This window comes from Schistocerca serialis, chromosome 6 (assembly GCF_023864345.2).
Source record: "Schistocerca serialis cubense isolate TAMUIC-IGC-003099 chromosome 6, iqSchSeri2.2, whole genome shotgun sequence".
Classification (NCBI taxonomy): domain Eukaryota; kingdom Metazoa; phylum Arthropoda; class Insecta; order Orthoptera; family Acrididae; genus Schistocerca; species Schistocerca serialis.
In genome coordinates, this window is record NC_064643.1 from 428787361 (window position 1) to 428802458 (window position 15098).

The 15098-nt window shown below is 41.3% G+C and overlaps 1 protein-coding gene across 1 annotated transcript in view; it reads right to left on the reverse strand.

The window, feature by feature from the left end:
• Positions 1 to 311: 311 nt before the first annotated feature.
• The window catches only part of LOC126484903 (Down syndrome cell adhesion molecule-like protein Dscam2), a 505795-nt gene continuing 491008 nt past the window's right edge, over positions 312 to 15098 (reverse strand). Inside the window, exons 31-32 of the mRNA XM_050108503.1 lie at positions 4363 to 4548; positions 312 to 1062 (exon numbers count right to left, since the gene is read on the reverse strand). Coding sequence (XP_049964460.1) covers positions 1011 to 1062; positions 4363 to 4548 — 238 coding nt within the window. The 3' untranslated portion in view covers positions 312 to 1010. The remainder of the gene's footprint in view (positions 1063 to 4362; positions 4549 to 15098) is intronic.

A 15098-nucleotide genomic window follows, 5' to 3' on the forward strand; every position in this document is an offset into this window, starting at 1 on the left:
TAAACAACTGTCCAATGACTTTTTTGCCACCCTGTAGTTGCTTATAGTAAATATAAGCTGAGCAACAGGTATGTTTTCAGTTCTGTTATAAACATGCATAATTTTATTAATTTCTGGTCCCTGTAAACTGTATGTCACAAGGCGAGAGTGATTGTGAAGATCATTTGTAATTGAAAAGTAAATTTTCAAAATTTTCTTTCAGTTTTATTATAAAATCAGTGAATACAGAAAATAAATTTTTCAGTTCTTTTCCATACTAAAAAAAAAAGAACATTATTTTGTACTTATTCAGATTTACCTGAATATCCCATTGCTGTAAATATGGTATCAGGTTATAAAACCATCTTGCAATAAGACCACTGAATTGCATTAAAGTCATTCTTCATTACTGCTAACAGCAACAATTAGATCATGTAACCTTCTGTATCTGTGGAAAATATTTGAAGAGCAATAAAACTGAGCGTAAGACAGGAGGCTACATTTTGGACTTTGCCTGCACCACACAGACATACATGAATAGAATATATGTCTTAATAACAGTGTTTTAATTAATAATTGTATATATGTCACGGTTCTTTAACAGTCATAGATAATATAACAGTTGTTGCAGTCATTTATCATGCTTCATTAATAGAAGCTACAAATATATATGTATATATGTATATAGTTTGTTTACAAAATATTTTTTTTACAAAAACTCCAATCACTCAACATCTTATCCATTGGTTTTCACAAGGTCAGTATAAATTCCACCATTTTGATATTGGTGTTCATTGGACAGAAACATATACAGCAGCATGTACAAAATGAAATAGTGTTTCACTTGTTTAGTTCACACTTTCTTCACACACTGTTTTTGCGTTAACACACATACACACACTATACTCAATCAGCTAAACAGCTCACTGTGCTGTTGAAATGTTAAGACACTGAAGGAGAATTCTGTGAGCACTGCGATTCAAGTCTTAAAGCTCATTCGCCTCAATGGAATTCTATGTAGCTTTGGGGGCTCAGACATGTATTGTGTAATCTTGTTTCTCTCTGTCTCGTTCCTGTCGATATCTGAAACAATTTCATAGACTTTCATCATATGGTTAAAACAAAGCAAACTGAGTTTTATTTTAAATTTCATACATAATACCTCAAATGAGCCTGTGACATGTATGGTTGAACCACCAGGTTTTTTTAAAAAAAATACTTAAGTAAATTTCCGAATTATCTGGTTTGAAGCTGTCACCCTGTTCTGCAGCAGAAACTGCAACCTAGCTGACAGATGCACCATGCCTGATATTTCTTAGTATATACTTGCTCTTTTCATTACAGTGACTGATAAGTAGTCTCATCATGCCTAATCCATTATGACCCGAGCTGTTGCAAAATTGCTTCCTTTCAGCTTTCATTTCTCTATTTGGCTCTGAGTGTAAGCAATTGTATCAAACATAAGCGAATTTTGTGTGCTGTGCTACAAAAATGTGAAAGAAAAACTTTGAGGTATCATGTACTATATTTATAACATTTAGCAAAACTACTTATATGGTGGTGACAAAGGTGGACTTTGATTTTTCATGGACAGATGTCACATTAATAGGCAGTAGCATTACTTCAAGAACCAAAAAGATGAAGCCAGTGACCACAGGTCTGAGGAAGTAAGTGGATGGGTGCAATATGTAAGGCTTACTACATCTGCTGCTAGCCTCACACTCACAGTTTGGGTGTGTACTCCTTCAGACGCATTCAATAGAATGAGAATTACCACCCAGATGGCAAAGCTACAAAATACCTGCTTTACCAAGCGAGATGGCGCAGTGGTTAGCACACTGGACTCGCATTTGGAGGATGACGGTTCAAACCTGTGTCTGGCCATCCAGATTTAGGTTTTCCATTATTACCCTAAATTGCTTCAGACAAATGCCAGGATGGTTCCTTTGAAAGGGCAGGGCTTACTTCCTTCCCCATCCTTCCATAATCCGATGGGATCGAAGACCTTCCTCCTTCCCAAATCAACCAACCTTCTGCTTTACAAAGTGACATGTAAGATGTTTAGTGTTTTAAGGGTATTGGGGAGTTATGTGAGATGAGCTTGCAGACTGCCATTGATAACAAGGTGGCCATAGCAGAGGAGTCGCCCATCTGTACAAATGACACGAGGACAGCTTTTTGTGGGCTAATGTTTAATTTAAGTATGCAATGAATGAAAAAAGAATTTTTAGAGGTGAGTTTCAGCTTGTATTACGATACATTAGATTAGGTGTACTTTTTGTACCAATTGATACAGAGTGAGGACTTAAAATAATCAAAAGGCCCTGAGTTGATCCTGCAACGTGCATTAGTCTCTACAGCAAATAACCTAGATTGAATCTGGTCTTTAGATATCATTAACGTACTGAGCATTGCTACTTTTAATATACTCCTGGCTGAAAAGAGCAACAGGAGTTTGGAAGAAAACCAGATTACTAGCATCTGCTACCCTACAATGCTTTCAATGCATACCCCATAGCTCCAAGAGAAAGAGAGCACAGCAGTACCTCTTTACTTTCAACACAGTACTGCAAATTATTATAGGATCATGTAGGCTGTGCCAGAGGACAATGTAGCCATAGAGATGGTCCTTCAAGTGAGAACAAGCATTGCATTGCAACCATGTTTCAACTGGAACTCTGTAGGTTCACCAATATCCATCCATGTGTTAGCAAATTGGGTGACTTGCTCCACAAGAATGGTGTTGAGTGAACTTAGTGTATGAAATCCATCTGTTATATGCAGATGCAAGTTCTGAACAACTCTCCTACTGCCTGAATGGCATCAATGTAGCTGTCTGTATATAGTACACTAAGCCATCACAGAGTATAGCTAATGATGTAGTAAATGTCAATGAAGACATATATAGCCACTGTTATTATTTTCTGAAACTATACCACGTCTTCATGTTTCACTTCTATTGCGATGTCCAAGTTGCGTTCAACTTGGTAGTGCGAGTTTGCTAACAGGCATAGGATTGCTAAGTTAGTGCTAATATGTCACTAAATTCTCGAATTCAACATTTGAGAGGCAGTAATACTTTCTGTTTTAGTATTATTCTGATAGACTTGTCCTTTCTTGAAACTTCTACCAGGAAATGCGAAGACCATGGGACATCCAATACAAAAGAAAATTGTGTCATGTTGCCATCTTACTGGTGTGTGAACTTGGGACAAGTAGAGTGTTACTGGCGTAAATGCAATGTGCTCTGTCCAACTGAAAGACTGTTTGTTTTATCAAAATAGATGACTAATATTTACAGTATATCCAAAAACAATTGTTACATATGTATGAAATCACATTTTGCTTAACCCATAAATGTTTTAAATTTTTCTGTTAAACTTAAACCAAAAATTTATGCGTTAGTACTAAATGTGACTTTTCACAATGAATCCCATATATGAACAATGGAAACTCCAGGTTGGAATGTCAACAATGTAAGGAAAAGATAGTTGCTACTTACTGTAAAGGTGAAATTTTAAGCTGAAGACAGACACAGCTAGAGCACACTTACGCATTAGCTTTCAGCCACAGACTTCGTCAAGAAAACACAAGCACTCACACAAGCAAGCATACCTCACGCACACAAGACCGCCATCTCCGGCTACAGCTTGGACCGGAATGCCATGAAGTCACAGAAAGCTGTGGGTGAAAGCTAATGTAAATGTCTTATAGTTGTGCCTATCTGCAACTTAATGTTTCATCTTTATAGTAAGTAGCAATCTGTCTTTTCTTTACATTGTTGAATGTCATATCCAATATCTTCAGATTTAGGACCCTGCTTACAATCAATATCTGTTGGAAAAGTGTGAGTAAAAGCCAACAACAGTTAACAAAATTTGTAGTGGTCATCAACCCCCCCCCCCCCCTTCGGTAGTACACACTATTGAAAGGGGTGTAGGTAATGCTAAGACTGTGCTAAAATACATTTTTGGATTCTGGATTTTTCTTACACATCAGTGGCTCTTTAAAAACATAGGTTGTTACGACAAAAATAATGAAGTTTGATTTCTTTTTAATATTTTTTTATGAAGGACATAAAGTACCTCCTTCCCACTGGTAACACAAATTATTAAAAATGTCTTGTCATTGTCAGGGTTAATACCAATATCTCTACGTTCAAGCCCAGTTAGAGTGTAGAGGTAATCTCACAGTGAAACCTTATTTTCAGTTACTATGATACCCTATAATTTTATACTAGACAGATAGGCTAGAGAGCAATTTATTTGAGAATGTCAGGGTCATGTTAAATTCTGTACCAGAAGTGGGTTGCCATACTCTTAGTTCTGAGAGCAAATTGTAAATGGTATTAATAATGAAAAAAAAGCCTGTTTTATATTTTACCGTTTTACAAGAGTGGACAATTCCTGTTCTAGTTCTTCATGCCTGAAAAGAGGAAGACCAGCAACATTTTCTCTGACGGTTTCTCTATCACATTCAGCTTCTGATAATTCTTGACCATCAGAAAAACCAGATGGAGGCTGCAGAGGAACAACTTCCTGACACACTGTACTGCTGCTGGTATTCTGCCTGCAATAAAATTTGTAATAATGTATTCTCTGTACAGAATAGGATAAAGTAATAATATTCTTAAACATATGTTTTGAATTTCAGATGATACCTAAATTTTTCCTCAACAGTGAAACACGGGACACAAAATGCTTGTTAAAATGCATATGAAGTTGGCAGTCCCATGAGTAGGACCAATGTAAACTTGAGGGAGTGTTCAAAAGAAGCCTCTGAATGATGAGCATTTGTAATGTTTTGTTACTGCAGAAAAATTATTTTTATCACATTTAATGACATTAACTTTGACAGTATATTAAAATGATTTATGATTGTTGATACATATTTGATGTAGGATTTAGACCGTGGAGCATGGAGGAGGAGGTTAGCCCAACTAAGTAATACAGGGCAGAAAATAACGGTAAAGAAACATTCATTGTTTGTGAAAATGTTTATTAATTGTGAAACAGAAGAGCCTTCATTGAAAAGAATAATGATTCTATATACAGAAAACAGTGGACAATATTGTAGGAATTTGCATTCTGTGCTTCTCTGTGCATTGGTAGTTTCTAACCTGGTGTAACACACTAACTTACGCAAATATGTTGTAACATGCAAGACTATAATGTACCTACATCTACATAAATACTCTGCAAATCACAGGGAAAGGCGTGGTAGAGGGGACTTAGTGTTGCACCACATGTTAGGGTTTCTTTCTATTCCTGTCTCAGTCACATACAACTGTAGTAAAGTTAGCTGCTTAAATGCCTCTACGTATGCAGAAATCAGTCTAGCCTTGTCTTCACAGTCTCTGCAGGAGCTACACATAGGAACCTAAAGCTTATTGCTAGATTCTTCACTTAATAATCGTTCTTAAAACTTTGTAAGCAGGCTTTTGTGGGATAGTTTACATCTACTTTTCGTGAAGTGCACAATTTTATACATTCCTATACATTTAAAGCAAGTTATCAATCTAGCACATAAAATCATACCAGGCTCTGCCTTGATATTTTTTCAGTTTTTTTCCTGATTAGTACTTCATTATAGATAACTACTTCATGTAAAAGTCTGAGGTTACTATTAATATTGTCTGCTGGGTTATTAATATTGAAAATGAACACAAAATATCTCAACACCCATCCCCATGGTATTCTTGGCGCGACTTCTGTTGATAACATTCTGCAGCCTTTCTACAAAAAATCCTCAATCCAGTAACAAATTTTGTTTGATATCCCATACAAACATAAATTTCTTAATAAATTTCGGTGAGGTGTGAAGTCAAATGCTTTTCGTAGGTTGAAATAGTGCATCATCCTAATTACCTAGAACTGTGGCTTTCAGGAAAGCTATGAGTAAAGTGCCAGTTGAGTTTTGCTTGACTAATGTTCCCTGAACCATGGTGTGTCTCATGGAGCAGATACTGTTGGAACTCAGAATACGTTCTAGCCTTCTACAACCTGTATGTTGTGAGATTGGGTGGTACAGTTTTGTGTTTCTGTTGCCCTCTTAGACAGATGTGACCGGTACTTTCTTTCAACTGCTGGGAACAGTTTTTGTTCAAAGGATATATAGTAACTTGTGGTTCAAGTGGGAGCTAAACAGCTGCAAATTTAGTATAGAATGTGATTGGCTTCCATCGAATCTTGGAAACTACTTCTGCTTTAGTGATTTCAGCAGTTTTTAAATGCCACTTACAGTAATATCCATTTCACTCATCTTTGCAATGGTGTGGAAATTATACTGGGCCAGTACTTCGGTTCATTTCTTTGTAAAGGAACATTTGAAAATAGGTTTCAGCATTTATTCTTTTGTTTGGCTACCCTCAGTTTTGGTTCCTGAGTCTCGTATTCTGTAGATCAAATTCCTGATAAACGTTATGGTGTGGAAAGTGTCAGTTAAAGAAAAGATTGTAGAGTTAGAATAGATTAAAGAGAAAGTAAGAATCTCTCTCTCTCTCTCTCTCTCTCACTCTCTCTCTCTCTCTCTCTCTCTCTCTCCCTCCCGCCCCCTACCTCCCTCTCTCTCCTGCCCCCCTACCTCCCTCTCCCCTCTCTCCCCGTGTGTGTGTGTGCGTGCGTGCATGAGGAGGAGTCTATATTAATTCGTATTTTTGTTGTTCCATCTAGGGATTTCCATTGTTTGCACATACATACACCAGCTTAATAGCATGGCAGGGATTTGAGAAGTCCTTGGTAGGTTCCTGTGTGTCACACAGGTCATGCAAGTCTGTAAATTTTGGACAATGATTTTATGGTGCTCAATAGCATCTGAGATTTGTTCCATTGGGTTTAAACAGTGTGTGAGGTCACATTCATGCATCTCAAACCATTTTAGCATGATTCTGACCTTACAATACAGACAGTTATTCTGCTGCAGTATGCCATCACCATTGCAGAAGAAATCAAGCATGATGAGATGCAGGTGATATGCAATAATATTCCTGTAGTCCTCACTGTCATGATGCTTTAGATTACTACAAAGGTCCCATGGAAGCCAGATGAATGTCCCTCATGGCATAATACTTGCACCACTTCCCCCGTTGCCTGCATCTCCGGCTTAATTAATGTTTCAAGCATCAACATTGTTTCTGGGCACGACCAGTGGCCTGGTGTAACAAGAAATACAGAGTGTTTCTGTAAGAGCGTGATGGATATGGAGAATGCTCCACTGAACAGTTTGAGGTAGGGAACCTGGGAGATATGGAAGTAAACTCATGTACCGCTTTGTCTAATATTACTGTTTTCCAGCTTATTTACAACTAAAATGCATACAAGTTTACTCACACTGTGCTGTTTATTTACATATATATTATTTATTTCCTGCAAGGTAACAAGGAGAACGAGCCTGATTACCAGGAAGTCATGATGCAGGTTTTGTTTACTTTTCCATAAAGTGCCTTTGTTGTATCGTTCTTACATTGTCCCATGACAGAACGTGCTGTGAACTGACAGACCCATTCATTAATCAGTGCTATTCGGAGACACACAATGCAATGTGATGGAGCAGTACTGGTGCAGCATCTTCTGGTCATTGGATTGGAAGGGGAAGTCCTATGCCTTGGCCTGCAAGGTCACCAGACCTGAAACCTCTTGATTGTTTGCTATGCAGATATCTAAAGTCATATGTGTATGAGACCTTAGTGGATACGGAGATGGAATTAGTTGCCAGAATTGTAGATGCCAGTAATGTGATTCGAAAGACATCAGGCATATTTGTCAGTGTGTGTCAGAATCTTGTTCGGCAATGTCATGCTTGCTTTGAGGTTGATGGTTGTCAGTTTCGGCAAATTTTGTAAGATACAGTACAAATGGTACATTCATTGTGTCAATGGTGATATTTGCAGTTAATTAATGCAAATAAAAAGTACACAGTAATGTATTATTTCTATTATCTCCTTAAGGTGGCTCCTCTGACCCCAGGTTCCCTACCTCAAATTGTTCAGTGGAGCATCCTCTATGTCCTGTTAAATTTTTGGATGCTCTGGTGTAACTATCTGCATAACAGATGAGCAGAATTTCAACCAGGGAATTCTGCTGATGTCACCATATTACGGGTGCACCATGAGCTGGTTACCTCACCCCCACAGCCAAGCTGGGTTGTCCGAGGTGCCATATTACATATGAAGCAAAAAGATGAACCACGACTACTCTGATAGCCTAATTTCCCTGTGTCCAGTCCACAGCAATTTGGCAAGTTGGGTCAAAGGAATTAGTACTGTAGCATAACAAGTAAGGGCCAGTCTTGTATAAATATTGCTTAGTGTTCAGTGGAGATATGTTAAGCTGCAGCTGACCAGTCCGGAGGAGGGGCTGTGTTGATCTACCATCTGCTCCTCTAGCTGTCTACATGCTTCTGCAGAACAGCAAGTCTCACCCTGGGAATTTTGACACTGTTAGCAACAGCACCATCATCCATACTGAGTCCGATGGGATGGACTTAGCGATACCAATCAGTGGGTCACTTGGTGGCGTACCCTACTGTCCCAAATGTGCAGCCGCTCTTCCATCATCGTGCATGCATGCCTATCCACTGCCTACTGCTTGCTCCTGTGGGCATTTTCCACTGTTGCTGCACGCTCTCCTGTCCGGAAGCCACAGCGTGACTCAATGTCACTTTGTGCTGTGCACTCAGGGTCGTCGGCTGTTGCTGTTGCTGCTGCTGATGATGCTGCTGCTGCTGCTGCTGGCAGTTTAGCTGATGATAGGAGCCACCCGCCACCTCAGCAGCCTTGTACCACCCTTGTCATTCATACCAGCATCCATGCAGACCGAATGCTAGTGTCATTGCACTCGCGGCAGGGTGTACATTGCCGAGGCAGGGTGTACATTGCTTCTGTCTTGCTGCCGCAGGCACCTTGGGATCATCACTTCATCTGTGTGTTGTTGAACAATAATTTTTTTTTATTTTTATTTTATTTAATGCTGTTTTACTAATGACCATTGGGCATCAGACAGGCAGCCACCCACCAGGCCACTAGTCACCCATGTCCTGGAGTGGTGGTCCACTGTATTCTGACTTCGACCTGTTCTCAACTAACATCCAATGGAAAGTTTGCTCTTGGTTGTTATGTCTGGTGTAAGAACGGTAGCTGGCTCAGCATTGCAACTTCAACCACAGCTTGCAGTCCAGCACTACAGGTTGGTGTGTGACACTTTTGTTTTGACTTTTATTGTTCTCTGTGTTATGGCCATAACCAGTAAACAGAAAATCAATAGAAATTTAAAAGTGACAAATGTGAATATGCAAGAGCCTGCAGATCTCTTTCAGTTCAGAGGTAATTGTAGTGAGTGGTATTTGAATGATATTGAGACTGGTGAGGTGCCAGTACTTTAACTTAGGTGGCGTGAGCTGCAGTATGTGAAGGCAGTGCCAGCTATGTATAGTACATGCAGAAGGTTTGACCATTATGTAAATCAGTGTTATGAATCACATTGGGCCGTGATATGACATAAAGATTAGTCTGTTTTCCAGGCTATATGTTTTCTGTAGTTGTGTCTCATATTTTTTGTATTGTCAGGTGGAGGTTGCACAGTTGCTGGAAACAGGCAGCAACAATGCAGGAAGCGATTGACCAAGGTGGAGAATAAAAATGCTGCATTTCAGAAGCAGGTAGGCCCTGTACAAGTACATTAAAGAGTACCCCCTGTAGGTCTGGGGAATAGAATAGGCCTGAGGTCTTCCTGGCTGTTGTAAGAGGCGCCTAAAAGGAGTCTCACATGTTTTGGCCTTTATGTGATGGTCCCCTGTAGGGTTTGAGCTCCATTTTTCAAAATTTTCCCGAAGAGTGAGCCAACTGGGGAAGGGGAAGGGTGCCTTTCATGGTGCATTGTGTCCATTGTGCCTTGAGATCTTTAGCCCACTTTCTCATCGTCGCACTGCAGTCAAGCTCATTCTCCATCTCTTGGGCGAGGATGCCTTCCTGGATGCATTTTCCACCATGCACTATGCAGTGTTGCTTTTTGCGCTGACAATGACCGTGGACTTCTTTGCACCTCATTTCCAGCACGGTAGCCAATCTGGTGTGGTAGGGCCGCCATGTACCCTGTGTGTTGTAGTCCCCTGGCAACACGGGGATCACTCTGCTGATGCCTGTGCCCTTAACTCCACATATATGCCAAGGAATAGATGCCCATCATTCTGGGGCATCGGGACTCCCAGCAATGGCCATTCTGCCAGGTGGCCTTTGCAGTGGCTGGGTGGTGCCCGTGGGGAGGGCCCCGGGTCAGAGTGGATGGCATCAGGGCAGATGATGCGTGATGAAGCATACCACATCATCACTTGCTGGTGATCAAACACCAGCAGTCTCTAAGCATTCCAAGTCTCAGTACAATGCAAGAAAGTACGATCCTAAATCATTCCCCTCCCTGGCCACACCATGGGAGGAATGCCAGGCTAAGGATGGCAGCGAACCTTATTCACCCCGGCACCTTGTATGCAGGAGAACTGATGGGGACTCCTTTGTTTCAATGAAGCTGCAGTTTTTTGTAGAGCATTTAGAGGACAAGTTTTGTGAGGTGGAGGGCTTGTCCAAAATGCGATCTGGGTCAGTCTTGATAAAGACAGCATCCTCTGCCCAGTCACAGACTTTAATCGCTTGTAACAAGTTGGGGGATGTTTCTGTTACTACCACGCCACATAAGAGCTTAAATATGGTCCAGGGTATTGTCTTCCACAGTGACCTTCTTTTGCAGTCTGATGACGAGCTGCGCGCCGATTTAGAGCGATGAGGTGCTCATTTTGTGTGGCATGTCCACCGGGGACCGAAGGATGATCAGGTTGCCACCGTTGCCATCATCTTGGCCTCCGAGGGTGACACCTTACCCGAGAAGGTCAAGGTTATGGTCTGCCACTGTGATGTCAAGCCATATATCCCACCACCGATGCAGTACTTTAAGTGCTGGAAGTTCGGCCATATGTCTTCCCGCTGTACCTCCAGCATCACATATCGAGATTGTGGACATCCATCACATCCCAATAATCCATGTGCCCTACCTCCCATCGGTGTCAACTGCAGAGAACATCATTTACTTTGCTTGTCAGACTGCAGGATTTTACAGAAAGAGAGGAAAATCATGGAGTACCGGACCATGGACCGACTGACCTACACAGAGGCTAAGAGAAAATACGAGCACCTACATCCTGTGGCTATGACCTCCTCATACGCCACTGTTATGAGAGCAGTTGTGGCCCCATCAGTTCCGCAAATTCCAGTTGGCTCTCAGAGCCAGAAGGTTACACCTGCCCCCTTGATGGTGGGGAGCACTTCACCCTCTGTTGCTCCCGCACCACCTACCCCCCCCCCCCCCCCCCCCCCATCCATTGGGAACACCAGTCCCCACTTCTGAGCCAGGAGGGGTCCCTTGGGTCACTCCATTCCCAGGTTTAGAGGACAAGTTTGGTGAGGTGAGTACCCCCTGCAAGTCTGGGGATTAGAATAGGCCTGAGGTCTTCCTGCCTGTCTTAAGAGGCGACTACAAGGAGTCTCATATGTTTCAGCCTTTATGTGATTTTCCCCCGTAGGGTTTGAGCTTCATTTTTCAACATTTTCCCAAAGAGTGAGCCAATGGGAAAGCTGATGCCCGCCAATGGCTGAAGTGCCCAAAAGCAGCTGTTCGTAGGGCTTCACGATCATCCTCAGTCCTGGAGACTGAATCAGTAAAGCCCTTCCAGCCAGAGAAATCCAAGGAGCAGCGAGGAAAGTCAATAAAGAAGACCCCTAAGACCAAGGCACCAACACCACCGCTACCTACAAGCTCTGCGTCTGGGGATAAGGTGGAGATTCTGGCATCCACTGAGGACCGAGATCTCGCCGGACCCTCAGACACAATGGATATAGACTGCTCAGGGAATAAATCAGTGGCAGCAGGTGACCCTGAGGTGTAAACTGCCTCATTGAATGTTCGATGCCTTTCCAGTCTCACAATGACATTACACTCCAGTGGAATAAGGCAACTGTTAAGCTTTACACCTGCTTTCTGCATTGCCCTCCAGGAAACCTGGTTCCTGGAAATGCAGACCCCTGCCCTTTGCGGCAATACAGGAACCGTAGCGACTATAATCAAGTGTCAGGTGGAGTTTGCGTTTATGTCCTAAACTCAGCCTCTAGTGAACGTGTGCCCCTTCAAACCCCTCTTCGCTATAAACAAACTGTCAGTGCATCTATGTTATGTGAAAAGGTGAAGCATTTAGAGGGAAGAAACAAACAATGCTAGAACCTTTGTTGCTGTGATTCACAGGTCTGTTTAATCCTTGTGGACCATTACCAGCAATGCCAGTAATGCAATATAGAAAACCAACAGGTAATAACATTCCCGTGTATAAGAAGCCATACAGAATCCCTAAGCACCTATGATAAATTCTTCCATTATTGAATGGAAGAATTTATCGATTAGCAGTTGGCTGATGGCATTATTAAACAAAGTTATAGTCCATTGTAACTGTTCCAAAAAAGCCATTAGACACACAAAAAAGTATAAATTTTGCTGTGACTACAGATACCTGAATGCAAGAACTATTACTGATGGATAACCTATACTGAACATAACGAAGACTCTGGACAACGTGGGTCAGTGCTGATACCTTTTGTCTGATAGTTTTTAAAAGTGGTTTTCATGAGTTGGAAATGGTTACGGAAGACTAGACGAAGACTTCGTTTACTGTTCTGTTGGGTCACCATCAATATCGTCAGGTGCCATTTGGTCTCAAGAATATGCCAGATACTTTCCAAAGGCTCAGAGGACTGAAACTGAAACAGTTTATAGTTTGTCTTGATGATATAATTGCAGTTTCTAAAGACATGGAAGACCATTTATGACAACTGTAGGTGTGTTCAAGAGGCTATGTACATCACATTTAACACTGAGTGTTGATAAGTGTCACTTTGCACTAACAGAGGTCAAGTGTCTGGGTCATGTAATTAAGCAGGCGGGTGTTTGATTTCTGCAGTACGTGATTTCGTAACCCTCATGGACAACAGAGCAGCTCCAGTCATTCCTAGGACTCTGTAATTATTATAGAAAATTCACTAACAGTTTTGCTGAAATTACTGAGCCATTAACCTGTTTGTTAATGAAATGTGTCAAATTTCAATGGTCTGATTGTCCGACTGCGTTTGAGAATTTAAAACAAGCGTTAACAATGAGTCTGGTACTGATGTTCCAAGTTTTGAGAAACAGTTTAATTTATAGTGAGATGGTGACTGGATGTATTCTCAGCCAAAATATGGATGGCAAGGAACACCGGATGGGATACGCATTGAGGCAGTTAAGTAACGTGGAACAGAATTAATAGACAGCAGAGAAGGAGATGTTTGCTGTCATCTATAGTATATATGTTTCCATTGTTACCTGTACAGGAAAAATTTTAAGTTATGATAGACCTTGCTGCTATGAAGTTGTTGCTAGGAGTAAAGAATCCTCCAAGTAGGTAGGTGTTTGACGGTCTCTGAAATTACATGAATCTGATTATGAATTGGTACATGAACAAGGTAGAAAGTGCAGCAAAGCAACGTTTTGGTGGAAAATAGTGGGAAGAATAGTGGGTATGACGTTTCTCATTTCAGGGCACAATGAGAGGTAGTCAAAACCCTGGTGGAGAATGTAATTCAGTTGCTCCAGTCCTGGGTGCTATCCCTCCCCCTCCTTGCCCCAGCCTCCTCCTTACCTCCACCTGGTTACCTCACCAGTTGTGCGCTGATGCTCATTGTCTGGCTCCAGCTGCCAGAGACTGTGGTTATGTTTGTGAAAGTTGCATTTGTGTATGTGTGTGTGTCAAAATTTCATTTTGTGACAGTGTTTTTGTTGTGCCCATCTGCAACTCAGCATCTCTTCTGTATGGCGAGTAGCGACTATCCTGTTGACAATATTGTTACATTGTTCGTGAATTGTTTATGGGATAATGTGTGGGGCAGTTTTTCATTGTTTTAATGTATTCCAGGTATATCATGAGTTTGTTTTTGTTATTATCAAGTGTTAGTTTTTATGAGCTTGCAGTAGTGTCTGTGAAGGTTGTAAGAATAGGTCATGGGGTATTGTCAAATAGTATGAGTGCAGTGGTGACTTCTGTACGCACTCTTTTTGAAAGGAGGAGGGGGGGGGGGGGGGGGGAGAATGTCGCAAATTGCTTTAGCCCAGGTGGTGTATGTCCGAGCGAGAACATCCAGGTGATTCTACATCTCTTCAGGGGAGAAGTAGTGGATGCAATTTGAAATCAGCCACTTGAAGCAGGAGAGTTATTTTTAAGACAGATGGACATCGTACTAACTAGTCACCAGTGGACATTGAGGTTCACCTGCAATATGTGGGAAATGAGATTGTAGGAAACATTTACAGAGTTAAGTTGCAAAGCAAAGAAAAGGGAAGTGTTAATAAAAGCACAAGGAGAATAAGGGGGGCTATGACTTTTGTGCAAGACGTTGAGAGGAAGTTACATTCAAGTATTGTATTTGACATGAGAGATGCTGGTAAACAGATGAGAGGGGTGATAACTACTAATAACAGTGTTTTATATGGTGTGCAATTATGATGTTCAGGAGTTAACAGCTTGCTTAAACAAGTACAGGTAGTAACAGAGGCAAATAGGGTAATTGTGGAATGGCATACCACACAGCTGATGAATCTAGAGTGTGATGTGTTGAATAACACTAGGGTAGAACTGACTGTAGAATGGGCATGACATGTAAGGAGTACTGTGGGAACAATAAATAGTTATCTGGTTAGAGTGCAGAACTGACTAAATTTACTGGATGAAAAAATAGTTGTAGTATGATTGCTAAGCTCACTGCCAGACAGTCTGAGTCATGCAATGCCTGAAGTAGCAACACTGCAAGAAGCAGTTTATTGTGCAGTACACGGACCATTTAATTCCTGCACCATTGCCGCCACAGCAGTTCCTAGCCATAGAACAAAAAGTACATTGGGAGATAACAGAAGTGTTGCAGCACATAGTGGAACCAACGAAATGGTGTTTGTCACTATTTTACCAAATGTCAACAGTTGGATTTAACACAGACTGAGTGAGATTACACATGCTGGTACGATTACCAGTGGCGAGTATGACTGCACACTATTAGTGCT